The sequence below is a fragment of the Heptranchias perlo genome, chromosome 15, assembly GCF_035084215.1.
Source record: "Heptranchias perlo isolate sHepPer1 chromosome 15, sHepPer1.hap1, whole genome shotgun sequence".
NCBI classification, from domain to species: Eukaryota; Metazoa; Chordata; class Chondrichthyes; order Hexanchiformes; family Hexanchidae; genus Heptranchias; species Heptranchias perlo.
Genome location: NC_090339.1, coordinates 35791535 through 35808025, shown reverse-complemented (window position 1 = coordinate 35808025; position 16491 = coordinate 35791535). Strand labels below are relative to the sequence as shown.

The window sequence follows — 16491 nt, the reverse complement described above, 5'->3', positions numbered from 1 at the left end:
CTTTCTAGGCACTTACCTGCAATCTCAGGCCATCTTGCCTCCTTTCACAAGGCGTAAAACAGAAGGCCCCGGAATTCTGGCCCCCCCCCCCCCACCGGGTTGAAATGGGGAACTAGTTAAATATGGAGGCCTGAAGCCTCCTTGAAAAGTTTTAAGGCCTGACCCGCCTCCTGGGAGCGGGTTGGCTGCCCACCCCTCGTCCTGCCCCCGTTAAAACCAGAAATGGGCGGTTTGGGGGTGGGTCTGAAATGGTGGCAATTTTCAACGCCCCCGTCCCCAACCCACCCGTTTCTTACTTTGAAAATCGAGCCCATGGTGTTCAGATGGGACTGATCACTGCTAGTCTGACAGTAGTTACTGAATACTGTTTGTGTTGTGACTGGGCTGCTATCTTAGAAGCAGATGTTGGCACATCTGTTCACAGGCTGGCTGAACTCCAATTACAGAGCTGAGCATGTCAGCATTTCTGCCAGATTTCTACCTCACAGATCCTGCAAGAATACTTTGGCAATGACTCCGTCACAAGCTGTTTACCCCATATGCCTGTTTTTAAAAAGCAACATCTATATGCGCTCATTAGCAAATATGAGCTCACCTAGTGAATAAGATGGTATATCATTCCCTCCAAAAAATGTAATCAGAAAACAAAACAAGCTGGAAATACATAGCAGATGCCTTGGCTTGTAAAAAATGAAAAGACAGGTTAATATATCTGATTAGGAGTCCAAAATTGAAATGTTAATCTGCTTTCTCTTTTATTTCTGATTTTCAGCATTTCCTGTTTTTACTTTGGATTTCCTGCATTTTCCGCTTTGATTTGACAAAAAAAATAGTTAGTTATTTTTGAGTTCCTGTCGCAACATGTTTGTATTGAAGTTTGTAGTTTGTTTACTGATGTTTATTCTGTGCCAAGTAGAGCCTGGTCCTTCAGAGGGAGTGCTCTCATCACAATCCACACATCTCCATACATCCCATTGAGGGCAAGCAGCATTCAGACAGAGCGTTAACAGTAACATCTGAACTTCCCTGGTGGCTCAGTGGTTAACTGATCTGTCATGTGCAGTACTCAGTCATACAGACCAGAAGGTCCCAGGTTTGGTCCTCAGTTAAGTGATCTTAGCTGGGAACCAGTTGGGCACTACTGCCTAGCGCCCCTGAGTTAGGGAGGGGTAAAGTCAGCTCCTGCTTGAAGTGAATGTCTGGTGAGGACAGGATCAGGCTCAGTTGTGATTATATAAAATTAGTCCACCTTTTCAGGAGAGAAGGGAAGAAAGTAGAAAAAAACAAAATGAAAATCTGCTTGAAATGGGCTCCTCTGTGAGATGGTTCCTCTCTGAGTAGTGCAGACAAGCATCTCCTTAAAGTGAGTTCAATCCTACCAGCTCTCACTGCAGTGTGGGTTGTATGATTGGAATGGTTGCACGAGCTGTGAGCTGATATGCTGAATGCTAGCTGAGAGTGGATAGAATTCCAAAAAATCCTCACGGAGCAGTGCAGCAAAGGATTCCCCATTGTGCTCGTGGTGTACTGCTCATAGATTGTTATTTCATTCATCATTGGGCTTTGTGCTGATCAGAGCTGACTAGAAAATGTGAGATTATTTGAATCTAGAGTCCATATTTTGTACATTAACTTTTAGCCATAAATATTTTGCCCAATTTTCCCTTTTCCACTAGTTCTGACTTGCTGAGGTGCAGCTTCGCTGACAGTCCTCCAGTACCTCACTTTGATGGCCATTCTTCATGTGTATGCCTCAGCAGTGAATGTCACCAGGCTAGTTAATCGTGGTGGGTATCAGAGTCTAGTCAATCTTGTATTCACACGTGCTTTTACCACCAGAAACCATAAGAAATAGGAGCAGGAGTAGGCTATACGGCCCCTCAAACCTTCTCCACCATTCAAAAAGATCATAGTTGATCTTCGACCTCAACTCCACTTTCTAGCCCAATCCCCATATCCCTTGATTTCCCCTAGAATCCAAAAATCTATCTATCTCAGCCTTGAATATATTCAACGATTCAACATCCACAGCCCTCTGGGGTAGAGAATTCCAAAGATTCACAATGCTCTGAGTGAAGAAATTACTCTTCATCTCAGTTTTAAATGGCCGACCTCTTATCCTGAGACTATGCACCCTAGTTCTCGACTCTCCAGCCAGGGGAAACAACCTCTCAGCATCTACCCTGCCAAGCCCCCTCAGAATCTTACATGTTTCAATTAGATCATCTCTCAGTCTTCTAAACTCCAGAGAGTATAGGCCCATTGTGCTCAATCTCTTCTCAAAGGACAACCCTCTCATCCCAGGAATCAATCTGGTGAACCTGAGTCACTGAGTATACACTGAGTCACTGTATAGCAATTAGGAACAGGAAAACTGGCTGATTTTTTTCCCTTCTTAGCCCAAGGCTACAGACCCTAATTTTAGAGCCCCAACTTCAGATCTTGACTGAGATCAGCTGTTACAAATTTTGTGTCTACACTAAATATTCTCCTGAAGTTAACACGATTGGTCTCACCACTCAGCTGACTTTGCATTTCTTTACTGCTCAATATCTAGTTATATGATAGTGTGACCTGGGGGTGGAACAATGAAAACCCCTTGTTAGGTGAACTCTACTCACACATGTGCTCCCATATGCATTTCTTCTATCTTCTGGAAGACAGACTGATGAACCCTCTCGTCAAACAAGGCCAATTATAAATCAGTTGGCTGATTTACTTTACAAATGATAAATGAGAAAACATTTATCATTTGTAAAGATTAATGTTTACAGTGAACTCTGGTCTGCTTGTTCCCTCCCAAATAATACGACAAGCCTTGGCACAATATACAATTACAAAGTGCTCTTTTTATTTTAACAACTATGTGTGTAATCTACATGAATTGTGACACTGCTTCCCCATGTGACAGTTTGCATGTCACATGGTACCTGTTACATTTACATAAAGAAAGAACTTGCATTTATATAGCACCATTCGTTACCTCAGGTCACCCGAAAGCACTTTATAGCCAATGTAGTCACTGTTCTAATATAGGAAATGCAGAGCAAGGTTCCGCGAACAGCAACGAGATAATGACGTGATCTAATAATCTGTTTTACTGATGTTGGTTGAGGGATAAGTATTGGCCGGAACACTAGGAACACTTCTTTGAAAAGTGCCATGGGATCTTTTACGTTCACCTGCGGGATAAGGTGGGGCTTTGGTTTAACATCTCATCTGAAAGACAGCACCTCCGACAGTACAGCACTCCCTCAGTACTGCATTTCAGGATTTATGATTTTGTTTTTCTTCACTGAAAGGATTTTGGGATTGAGTTAAAGCAAGGTATATTCACATAAGTTTTAATAAAAACACCAATGCCAAAAGTGGTTAAAATGCCAATGAGATAGGCATTGAAGTTGTTGCCTCAAAGACCAAAGAAAATAGGAAATTTTTTGGGCTGTTTTGGTAAGCAATAAACATCTCACAGATATGTGTTGGGAAGACTACTGTCCCATGTGCTCAGCATGGGCATAGTCCCTCCCTTCTAGTTGTGAACACGGGGAGATAAAGATAGGGTTGAAGCACAAGTTCTTAAACAGAAAAGGCATGGTTTTCTTAAGACCTAAATCTTGTAACATGACCCATAACCTCCAATTGTTGCTTTGTCATTCCAAAATGGAAGGAGCACATCTGCTGACTGGCTATAGAGTATTGATGCAAGCCTTCGAATGCTTGTAGACTCACATGGGCTGTAGGCAAAGAGGGCCTTGTCTATGAGACATTTATGCCGGTGATCACTGTAGCTGACACTTGCTGAATGCTTTTTGTACTTTGTCTCTTGCATGAGGAAGCACGATGGTCCAAAGGAGCCATCAATCTAGTCCTTGACAATGACCCATATATCCCTGCTGGAAAACACTCTGTCAACTCCACGCTGATCTGCCTGTAAGTGGAATACTGGGCATCTATGGTGTTGACAGATTGTTGCCTTAAGGTTGTCTGAAGCTGTTCCCCAAGCATGTGGAGGCTGGCTAAGAAAGCATTTTGCTGGTTGGCTCCCAATGCCTCCACAGCAGCAGTTTTAAGCATTAGTGAGAGATACTCCCACTACCCTGCGTAGCAGATACCACATGCTGCAAGGCAGACACAATTAGGGCAACGTTTCCTCCATAGCTGCACAGATCATTGTGGTGGGCAACACCACTTTACGTCCAAGCCTCAGTGTGTTTTGCATAGAGACAAATGACGTGTAGTTATTCCTGCTCAGATAGAATTTATTTATAAGCAGGCCCTGTCGAGCCTGAATCTCCAGGTGTTGCAGCAGTGCCAAGATTCTTGCTTCTTGCATAGCAATTCCCTAGCCTTGGGCAGCCAACACCACTTGCTGTTTCTCACCCATGCTTTGTGACTCACCCTATGCTCCTCCCCGCCCCCCCCCCCCCCCCCCCCATCTAACTCACTATCTTCCATGGTGTATGCCACTGTGCTGAGTAAGCTGAGTTGGTGCTTGTTCCACAGGGTGCTGTGAGATGTCGGTTACCTGGCAGGCATGTGCAGAGACATCACTCTGTTCCTCAGTTTATCTGAACGAAAAGAGGGCAGACTGTCAGTCTGTAAACCCAGATTTATGGCTGGAATTACTCTAGATTTTGCTTGTGGTGTATTGCGCTAGGAGCTGTTTTGCTATCACCTTGCAGCCTGTAACCACTTCTGGGATTTGCTGCCAGAAGTGACAGTGAAAGTTGAATACATTTACCCTAATATGGGTGGTTGTATTTAAATTACACGTTATGGTAAAATATGATTTGTTTTCCATCATTAATGCCATAACAACACTGGATGCTGGAAATGTTGGTGTATCCCTGGCATGCATCGTTGCTATGGTGGGAGGAGGGGGATTTAAAACTTAAATCTCTCCCCTCCAGGGGAATGCAGTTGATTGTGTGGTGATTGATGGATTATTGTAATCATTCTGCCCACAACTGTTTACATTTAAAATAAACATTTCTGTAGCTTTTTAAGGGCAACTGGGCCTGCTGAGACCTGCAGCATCAATTTTCATCCCTTCCATGAAGCGAGCTCCCTGAATTAGGTGGGAGCTAGCCAAAATTCTTCAAATGAGACTGACCCCAGAAAATGTACAGGTGTTAGCGCTGGCATTTTTGGTGGGTGCAAACCTGGCCCTACCCATCTTTCCAATGAAGCAAAAAATTCTGGCTGAAGCACATTATAGTCTCAGTTACATTGCAAAGTATTTATAGTAATATGGCAGAAGGTCAGTGTGCCACTGAGATTCAGCTGTGCTAAATTACTTGACACATTCATAATGAAGGACGGCTGTAAGCTCTGCGGTGGCCTCCAACTTCGGTATTATCCACTCCCTCTGTGCACTGCATTTCAATTGTCGCCAGGCTGACCCATCGATAGAATTAAGGCATCAGTATTTCCTTAGTCTTCCACCATGCACCTTTGTTTCTCCCTTTTGAATGCCATCTTGTTCTGCAAGTAGAAGTCATGAGAGATCATAAAGGGCAGAAAACATTGACAGTGTAAGGGAGCTGCATAGTTTGAGTGCATGGCCACAACAATGGTGAATAAAATGGTTTGCTTGTGAGGTGTCTTCCTGCACAGCAAATGTACTGTCACAAAATGACCCTTTCACTACTCTTGTCATTCAAAAAATTCACAAGATCACAAAATAATTTTGGATGAGGAGGCAATTCAGCCAATCATAGTTCACTCATCCAGAAGTACCCTACATTTCCCTATTGCAGCATCTGATTGCTTCTTAAACGATTCATGGTTTTTGCCTCTATTACTATAAATTGCAGCTTGTTTCATGTGTTGATTACTCTGAGTGGAGAAGAATTTCTTGATATCAGTCCTAAATTTGCCTTTTACTGGTTTGAATCTGTCCCCTTGTCCTACTCTCGCAATTACTTTAAAATTATATTCTGGATTTGCTTTTTCCAAAGCTTTAACTATCATGTATACCTCTATAAGATCGCCTCTGAGATGTCTTCTTTCCAGGCTAAAGTGCCTGAGTTTCTCCAGTCTTTCTCATAACTCAGGCCTCCAACACTTGGGATCAACCTCATGGCTCTTCTCTGCACTGCCTCTAAAGCTTTAATCCTTGTGTCATGGAGTGCTCAGAATTGGACACAGTACTCAGGGTGTGGTCTAACTAAAGCCCTTCAGAGTTTGATCTTGACTACCAGTTAGGTGTTAGCCTTGGCTGAGTGGAGGCCATGAAAGGCGCTATATAAATGCAATTCCTTTCCATTCTTTTGAGTAGCTTTTCAGGCCTCCTTAGTTTTCTTGCTAGTTTTACCAACCTCAATCCATTCACTATCCTTTTCCCTTGGCTTTCCTCAGCACACGTATCCAAATCCTGGCAAACCTGGCCCTGATTGTTCTGGTCTCTAACTGATTCCTGATGGTTCATTCTCGAGAACTGGTGATAGCCTGGACCTTTCACTGACCTGTGGTTACTCACTTGCTGAGTCTAATACTATCCATTTACCCTCAATAAGCTCCTCGCTTATGTCTGTCCTTGTAAGTTCCTATATCTTCCTCTCTAAAGTCTTTCTTTAAGTTTGTTGATCAATAGGCAGTTTTTCCATCTTTTACCCACCTATTAAACATGAATTTTTCTTTATGAAAACATCCCACAGCAAACAGACTGCATAACCTCCATCTTACTGTTATTCCTATTTTCTGTTCCCCTTTAGATCTGACTTCTCTTATTCGCCTCGTTTTGTTTTGATTTACATGTGGGCCCCTTATTTTCTTGTCTGTTCCGTTTTCCCCCTTTTTAGTTAACCTTTAATCGGGTGCACCCCATATGAATCTACTTCAATCTTTTCTTTCCTTTGATTGCTCACCTGTTTTTGCCTCACAATTAACGGGGTAGCTCTAGAAGGAATCTGTTCTCTACTATACCTAATCTGTTGCTGGTGATTGATCTTTGGCATCTGTTTGCGTTGATGGTTATGGATTCTTTAATTCTGAAGTAGGATCTGAGGAATCTTCCTGGAACGCAAACACGCTGCTGGATCAGGGCGACACCTGCTTCTGACAGCAATGCAGTGGTAAATCTATTATTCTGCATGACATAGCAGAAAAAGATGAAAGCTTGGTCAGGGCTATCTTTTAACTCGTACTTATTTGTGGCAGGGGAAGAGCACAGCTAGTAATCCATGAAACTAACCTTGTTTGTTTTTCAAGCCTACCATCATCCTTCTCACATCATTCCATGTTCTGCGGGTTCCAGAGGCTCCATTCATCGTTTAGAAGTATCTTCCCATGTCTCCTGAACCAGGTGTTTCTGGGGTCTGCTCCTCTCTGCAATGTATGGTTTCCCTCCATTCACTCAATTCTTGGGCCAGTACCGCCAGAATCTGACCATTGAGACAGCACTTTCTCCACCTCCAGTGCTCCAAAAGTGCTTGCCATACTCAGGTGCTGCTTTCACATGCATTGCTGAATTATGGCTCTTGAAATTCTGGTTCAACACAAATTGCAGTCACAGTCTGATTTCCTGCCTCGTTGTGCAAATACTAAAGTGGACAAACTATTGCATCTGGATAGGACAGGAAGATCCCTGATTCAGCTGCACGCTGAAACCAAAAGTAACTTTTTGTTAGTGCATAAATAATCATTTACATGGTGTAATTTTTTTTAAGCATTTAGCTAATAGGAGAAGGATTTTCTGACTGGCTGAGGTACGACCTGTAAGACTGTATCTACTCTTCCCTCCTGAGCTTAAGACCAAGGTTTGGGTCTAGTCCTACCCTCCCCCACCAAACTTCCTCTCTGGAATCCCACCACTTCAGGCCAGTAAATGAGTCCTTCCTGCCCAAGTGAGGAGGACTGTTGTCAGCAACTGCTATTTGTTCCCAAAGGACTCTTTCCATAACCAACAAGTGAGAGGGGTGCAGCTACAAATGCTGTGAGTTAACTGTCCTGTCCATTCTTGATCGAGGTTGCTTGACATGTGCTTGCTGCTCCTGCGGAACCACTGACTAATGTCAAGAGATCACTAGAATGTCTAAGTATAACCACCACTTCATCACATAGTGAGTCAGCATGCCAACCCACCTAGCAACCACCAACAGTCTTATTTGTCACAGGTTGTTCAATACCCCGATGTCAGCAGTTAAAAATATAATCCATGATTGGCAGTGCTATCCTTTACCAGGAAGGCACAGCCAGTAAACAGAACTGATCCTCCTTAAATGTGCTATAGAAAACTAGATGTGACAGTGGGAGAAAGTTTGGTGTAAATTATTTATCTACCTTAGTGTCACACTCCTTCATATGGCAGGAATTGTCACACACTGCATGATTTATCACTCTGTTCTTTCTCATCCTGTTTTATTGTAGCTTTTTATGGTGGCCCAAGTTGCCAGAGTTTGTGTTACCGTTCAGTAATTCACATGGTAGACATCCTAATTCAGTGACTCTGACCCAGCATAACCTAATCTGCAATACCAAGGCCTCAGAATCTGAAACATCACAGATTCAAACCTGGAATTTGCTTGACTCTTTAATCTGGCAATCTGGATTGGAATGGGCACTAAGAGAGTGAGGAATTCGAGTCTGTCCTGTAGGGTTAGGCAGAACTTGAGCACATGCTCTAGGCTTGCACTTCAGTATGGTACTGAGGACGTATTGCATTGTTGGAGGTGCTGTATTTTGGAATGAGACATGAAAACAAGGCTCCACCTGGATGTAAAAGATCCCCTGGCATCTGAAACATGAGAAGTTGGATTCCCATAATCATTCCCAGGTAGGTTTGCCCAGGTCTGCAGAAATGGTTGTTGGTATCTTAGCAGGTGTGACCAAACAAGCAACACTGGCTCCTGATCACCTGGCATGCCTTTTTTCATGTAGTACAATGTAAAGTATGACATGCTGTGGTTGGGTGCTCCTGACGAACCTTCCAGCAGAATGGTTAGACATTCGTATCTCATAGTAATATTTACTGGCACAGTTTCCTTTGGTAAGAGGGGCCTCCACCAACACAATGCCTGCCAAAGTGAGATACGTTACGTCTCTGCAGATACAAGGGTGTGGGTGCCAGCTAGAGGGTGCAGAGAACCTCTTGGGCAGCCTGACCTGCCTGGCATTCCTCTACAGAACCTCTTCCTCTGAACATGTCAACTTGGAGGGTCCCTATTGGCAAACTCTGGTGCCAATAAATGGAGCCTCGGAGGTAAAAAAAATATTGTGTGTGGCACAAAGGCTCATGAAAATCCAAGTGTCAGTACAAGCAGGGCCTTTAGATGGCTTGAAACACTGGAAAATCTGCAAGCTTTATAAAGACCCCCCTGTCTGCAGGCCTCCTTCCCAGCAGAAGCACCATAAATACGCTGGGGACTCGATGTCCAGCATGCCTGCAGGCCAGAAAATGGTGTGCCACCCGTCTCCATCGCCTTTTAAATATGCAAAAGAAGCTCTCATATGTTTCAGAGAGGAGTTCTGTGCACCACAGATTCCCTCCCCCCCAAAAAAAAATCGGATAGTTTCTTGAAACTGTCACTAAGTGGGTGGAGCTAAATCAATTCGGATTTCCTGACTGTTAACTCATTGTTTTTGGTGAAGAGATGAAAATCAGCTGCGTATTATCTGTCTTCTGCCCAACCCTCTGCAGACATGTCACTCTCTCCCTACTAGGTAGCAACACAGAGACACCCACCCTGGGGGCAGTAGTTTGACAGAGGGGAATGTGCAAGATGATGCACTGAGTACAAATGGCTAGGAGGAGCTGGAGGTAAAGGATGTGGAGCTGATCACTGCTGGCTAGAGGGTCAGGAAATAATACCCCTTGATAAGGAGCCTCAGGAGATAGATCGCAAGGACCTATCATTTAAAAGAATGATATGTGCTGAGCATCAAAGTTATGTTCCGGTACTGGGGACATTGTCCTAGAATGTGCTTCAGATGGTGGCTCAGTTGGAGGACTCCACTGCCTGCATCTGAGGCACCACAGTGAATGTGCATAGATTCCAGCAGTCAACGCTGGAGTGCATGACAGCTCTGGAATGATCTGCAGCAGAGGTTCCCCCAACAGAGCAACTAAGGACAGTTGTAGCTTCCAACAACTACAGTTGTTGCCTTCGTCTCCTTGAGTGCCAGTGTAGAGGGGGTTATCTTTTTGGGTTTCAACAATCTGTGTAATGCCATTTGGTCTGCTTTCATGCTTATCACTGCTCAAGCAGAGCCAGATCCCAGTACTAGTGGCTCGGCAGGTTTAGGCATATATGGTGATACTCTCAGGTCAGTGCTACATGAATGACAGCTGTGGCTCAGTGGTAGCACTCTCACCTCTGACTCAGAAGATCTTGAGCTTGAATATCACTCCAAGTCTTAAGCACACAATCCAGATGGATACTTTAGTACCGCATTGATCATCTTTTAGGTGGCCATAAAAGATCCCAGGGAACTATTCAAAGAAGTGCAGGGACATCTCCCGGTATCCTAGCCATCATTTATCCCTAAAACATAAGTAAAACACATTATCTTATCATTACCTCCGCTGCTGTACCTGGAAGCTCATTCCACATGTTGTTCCTCATGTGAAGAAAAATCTCCTGATATCAGTCCTAAAATTACATTTTACTAATTTGAACCAGTGTACCCTAGTTCTACTTCTGCAGCTTAATTTAAAGTAATATTCCAGGTCAACTTTTTCTATGCCCTTAACAATATTATATACCTCCATAAGATTGCTCCTCAGATGCCTCCTTTCCAAGCTGAAAAGAGACATCGGAACTGCTCCCACTCCACTGCCATAACTTCACTGAAAATGTATGTAAACAGGCTTTCCGTCACATGTTCCAGTGAAGTTATGGAGGCGAAGCAGGAGCAGTTCCGAGGAAATTCCCGGCTCTAGTCTGTCCAGTCTAACTTCACAACTCAGCCCTCTCATCCTGAGGATCAGCCTTATGGCTCATCTTTGCACTGCCTTCGGTGTTTGCATGTTTCTTTTATTTCTTGGCGACCAGAACTGGACATAGTATTGAAGGTGTGATCTGTCCAGAGCACTGTACAGTTTGACCATTACCTCCTCTGACTTATAGTCAGCTGTTTTGGCTATATAGTTCAACATCCATTTAGCTTTGTTGAATGCTGCTCTGTATTGGGTAAATGTATTGGGGTAGATCTTGACTTTGTGTGATAGTGTAAAACAGGTGATAGATAGTGAGTTGGCAGCCTGTTTTACATCTCTCCCAATTTGTTTTCAATTGACACCCTCATAATGATTGTCAGTGCCTCACACATTTCCTTCTGTGTCTCAGCACTCTGGTTATTTATTTGTTTTGAGCCCCTTTAGCCTGTCTAGAATGTCTATCTCATATATGGTGAAGTCATTGATTATAATTGGGGTAACTTTCTTTGGAGAGGGCATGTTACTCATGTCTTCCCTAGTCTTGAATACTTGCAAGAAGTAGTCATTCAGAATATTTACTATTTTATGCTCATCCTATGTTTCAAGCCCATTTGCTTCTTTTATGGTTTTCACCTCATTCTCTGACTGCCTTTTTACAGTTGTGGCACTGAAAGATTTTTATTTGCTGTTATGCTTAGTTTCTCTACATTACAACATTTCCCATGGTTGTGAGAAGCGCCCACCTGAAACATGCGGGAGATTTATTTACATTTTAATTTGGGGGAGTGGACGTCCTGCAAATCGGTTCCTGACACTTAGGTGTGCAGGATGTCCATTTGTAATCATGCCCATGTGACTAGGCATCCAGGGTTGCCTGGCAATAATAAATACATAGACAATGATAAGGACAATAAGGTAAACGCCATTCAGCTATTTCTTTTTCTTTTTTTGTTGCTTTTTTTTCTCATATTTAGGTTCTAATAAATTGTTCTAAAGTTTCCTTTTTGCCCCCAATGGGGAATCCTTCTATTTGATAAGTTTGAAAGAAGAAAAGGAGTAATAGAGGGATTAGAAGCAGGTCAGGCTGCACAAGTAGTGTTCCTTGCCCAACCGCTGGTACCCACGCATCTGCATTTGCAGACAGAGGTGAACGTATCTCGCTGTGGCAGATGATTAGTGCAGGCGGAGGCTCTTATACCCAAAAGAAGCTGGGAGACAGCTTCACTAAGATATGTAAATGTTGACTAAGTGAAGTGTTGGATGTTTCCTCGGAAGTAGTCCAACTACTTGTCATGCTTTCACTGGCATTGCATGAAAGAATCCATGCCCAGAGTGATCAACTGCCAATGTACCCTGATTGGCTGCACCTGCCAAGATGCCACCATTCATAAAAGATGGTACTGGAAAATCTACTTGGCAACATCTTTGGGAACTATCTGTACACAGTCCAGGTCCTCAGAAACCCAAATGCAGCACAGTGCCATCTGCTGCAAGGATAACAGCAACTGCCATGCAGCATAGCATGTTCAGTGACAGTTATGGCCATTTGCAGCTTGAAACTTGACTCCAGCTGCTAGCACGTGTGCCGTGATGCGTGCAGTGGCACAGCGGGCAACCCTTCTAGCAACCATTAATTGTCCCCATCTTTTAGATTTCAATTATATGTAATTTTCCACTTCTACCAAATGTCCAAATCTGCATCTGTTGCTATGTATAATTATGATAATGAGCTGACCTTGGAAAGTTGGGTAAAACAAATCATATTTCTATTCGTGCGAGTGCAAACTTGTCTCTAATCATTCAGGTGTAAACTGCACAAATATCAAAAAATCTATATTTATTTTTGTGTTTCAATTTCCAGCATCAGTTTCAACAGTTGTGGATTACTGACCAGTGTTATTTTTGTCCTGAAAATAATTACATTTTAATTTTAGTCTCGCCTGTTATTTCAAATTTTAGAAATGCCTGTATAAGACATTTAGATCTAATTGTAAATTAGTTGTTTTAAATACCAAGGCCCTGGAATTCCTGGGGCCCTGTTACACCGGCATAAATATGGCAAAGTGGAACCCCCATCCGCTGTTCCTCTGGCCAGACAGCCCATCTTAAATCCTGGGGATGGGGTCATTTCCATATCTGGAGTCGGTCACTGGTGCTTGTAAGGGCGCATTAGCGGTGCTCACCCCGGCCTGACCCAATTTGCCCATCTAAGACAGAGCATGTCCAAGCTACCAAGACTCAAATGGGCCAAAGATTTTTTTTTAAGTCTTTGGCACCCACTGGAGCCACTCAGCACTCGAGAAGGTAATCAGTGCCATCCTGGATCGATTGCCTTATTCTAGTAAAGATTTGGTGCCTTCAGAAGGTCTCAAAGGGACTCATGCCAGGTCTTAACTGGCACCAGTTTCACTGAGGTATTGCAATATCATAAAGAGAGGAATTCTTGTGATAGCTGGTGAACTCCTCTTATATGGCCCCTTGAAATAGAGGGGAGGGTGGACGATCTACCCACAGGCTCAGACTAGAATTTAAAGGTCTGGTCTAAATGGGTGGAAATGAGACATATACTATCTGCTAACTCAGCAATTTCAGGGTCAACACTATGTTCCTACTAATGAATAAAGCAACACCTTTGAGTGGCTCAGGATTTAGTAACTGTCAGTCTGTGTTCACTTGTTTGCTGTGTTTTTAAATCCTTCTGTGTCCCTTTTCTTATAGATAGAGGTTCACATACACATTCAGGAGTTAAATTTGTTTCTCTTTATCTGTCTCAGGCTTTGGTATTGAAACGGAAATGCAAGTGAAGTATAAACATTTATCTGGATGACGAGATGTGAACCTTCCAGATCTGAAACTACTGGACAAGGATCCAGCTGCACGATGGTTACTTGGCGTTGCATATCTCCTGTGGATTGATAGCAGAACCAGAGCTACTGTAACAAGAGAAGAACCTCCCTCCCCATGACTTTTGGATTTATTGCAGTTACAGATTGGCACCAAGGGTTTTTGGAATTTACGTTGGTGAGAATCTGGTGATGTCATCGTGCACAATGTTTCTTTACACAAGGTGGAGTTGTCCTGTATCCTTTTTGCGACGTGTACCCACCATTTTCTTAAATGTGGACTGCAGTGTTGCTCTCTGGATATTCAGCTTCGCAGTCAGGGTCATAGTGCTGGAAGGTCAGATCAATTACCCAACTGTGAACACGCATTATGGAAAACTGCGGGGGATCCGAATTCCCTTGCCGAGTGAGATACTTGGGCCAGTGGATCAGTATCTGGGAGTTCCATATGCTAGCGCTCCCATTGGGGAGAAACGGTTCCACCCGCCAGAACCTCCGCCCTCCTGGTCTGGGATACGCAATGTTACTCACTTCGCCCCCGTCTGCCCACAAAACATTCACGGTATGGTGCCGGAAATCATGTTACCGATTTGGTTCACGGCCAATTTGGATATAGTTGCAACCTACATCCAGGATCAGAATGAAGACTGCTTGTGTCTAAACATCTATGTCCCCACAGAGGATGGTGAGTCAGTGGGGGACAAACCAATGCTTCTTTTGTCTGGTTCTTTATTATTGTTTTGTCTGTATGTTGCTCTTTAAGCATGAAGTGGTTTCCTATTTCCCCTGTCCCCCTCCTGCATGAAGATGTCATGTGGCTCATCTTGTGGCTTCTCCTTGCCTTGACCTTTCCATCTCTTACTGTCTATGGCACTGTTATGGTTCCTCTTTTGTTTCTTTGGCACAGTTTGACAGCCAAAAGCTAACTGTCACTCCAGAAAATCTGAAGCCAGATGCATTGCCCGCAGGGTTAATTCTCAGGATATGGGGTTCACACTGTAATGTGTGAGGGGAGAAGTGGGATGGAAGGTTTGCGAAGGGTGATTGCAGAAATATTCTCCCAGGACATGTTTAGGTTGTGGCATTGAATGTCTGATGCAAGATCACTCCCAAATCCAAAGGGTTAGAATGTCATTTGACCTAAACTGAGGCTTTAATTGGCTCCTTTGGACTTATAATGTGAAGGGGTTAAACTGCTCATTCACTAAGAATTCACCTAAACCAATTTCCCAAGAAACAGTACAGATTATCCATCAATCAATACAACTTACCCATGAGTCAGTATCAGCATCAGTTCTCCATGAATTGGTGTGAATAACCCATGAACCAGTGTAAATTATCTATTGGGATCTAACCTGATAAAATTCAGTTTGATCTCATTTATATTTTCATCAAACTATTGAAACTGCCCAAGTTAAAGGCAGAAGAGGAATAAACAGACCCAGAAAAACAGAAACACTAGGCGGGGTGTATAATGGGTGGCTGATCTGATATCCCCCATTTTACACCCCTGCCGGGGTTGAAAATTCTGTTGGTTGTCTTTAATACAGGACAAGAATGAGGGAGTAAATGGGATCCACAATTACAGGCCTCTTAATAGACTGGTTTAAGACTTTGTCCTCACTATGTGATGGAGCTACTCTCTCAGATACATGCCTTACTATGGCCTGGGGCTATTCTCTCAGGCAAGGACGTGGGCCTCGCTATGTATGGATTGGGGCTAGCCTTTCTAGACAAAGGCCTCACAATGGACTAAGAGTGGTTTATCTTGTTCATCCTTATGACCTCTGAGTTACATTGCCAGTTGGTGTCTAAATTTGTGCAATGGACTTTTTCCGACTGGAAGCCAAAATGTCACAAACAGAATTCATTTAGATCCAAGGCTGTTAACAGCAGTGACTGGGCTGGATTCAAACTCAGGTTAGTCAGATGAGGTAGTCATTCAATTACCATTGGGGCCATTGTTTACTTAATAGATGAAGTCCCGAGGCTCGCTGGAAATCGGTGTCACGATGCAGCTCGCTAGTCAGGGCCATCTCAAAATCGGCCTGCTCAGACGCAGGTAGATCCTGAGGAGGGGAGACGAATGGCAGGTGGGTGAATGCGGGCTGCCTATGGCCTGCAGTATTGCTGTGGAGCCAGGAGGAGCACTCATTAAAGTAAGTAAAAAAAAATTACCTGTTTGTCGGCACATGCCCCGCCCAGTTTTTGCCAAATTTGGCATTGGGTTCTGAAACAGATGTTAAGCCCCTGATTTGTATATTCAAGGGGCCCAACACCAGTTTTAGATAGGAGCTATAGAGTGAGCTTTGCCTGACTTCAGTGTCGATGGAGATAAGATGTCACCAGGTGTGGCCTCAGACTCGGCCTGATCTTAACCCCTCCAATCACGCTGGGCAACGGGGGGTTAAAATCGGCCTCAATGAGTAAGGGGGGCTGGATTTAAGCAGAGTGGGGACTAATGAGAACTGGATTTAGATAAAAGGAGTAGTAAGGAGAGGTAGATTTAGATATTATGAGGAGTAAGGGAGCTGGATTTAAATGTAATAAGGATTAATGAAGCGAGATTGATTTGGAGTAAATTAGGAATTAGGGATGGAGAAGTTAGTTAAGCTAAAGGACGATAAAGTGGCAGGACCTGATGAGATACATCAAAGGATCCTGAAGGAAATAGTAGAGGTCCTAGAAATTATATTTTAGGGTTTTATTGAGAGTGGATCTGTGCTAGAGAACTGGAGAGTGGCCAATGGAATACCCACTTTCAAAAGA

At 43.5% G+C, this 16491-nt stretch overlaps 1 protein-coding gene across 1 annotated transcript in view; it reads left to right on the top strand.

The window, feature by feature from the left end:
- Nucleotides 1–16491, top strand: part of nlgn3a (neuroligin 3a) — a 180016-nt gene that overhangs the window by 30012 nt on the left and 133513 nt on the right. Inside the window, exon 2 of the mRNA XM_067997060.1 lies at nucleotides 13654–14407. Coding sequence (XP_067853161.1) covers nucleotides 13915–14407 — 493 coding nt within the window. The 5' untranslated portion in view covers nucleotides 13654–13914. The remainder of the gene's footprint in view (nucleotides 1–13653; nucleotides 14408–16491) is intronic.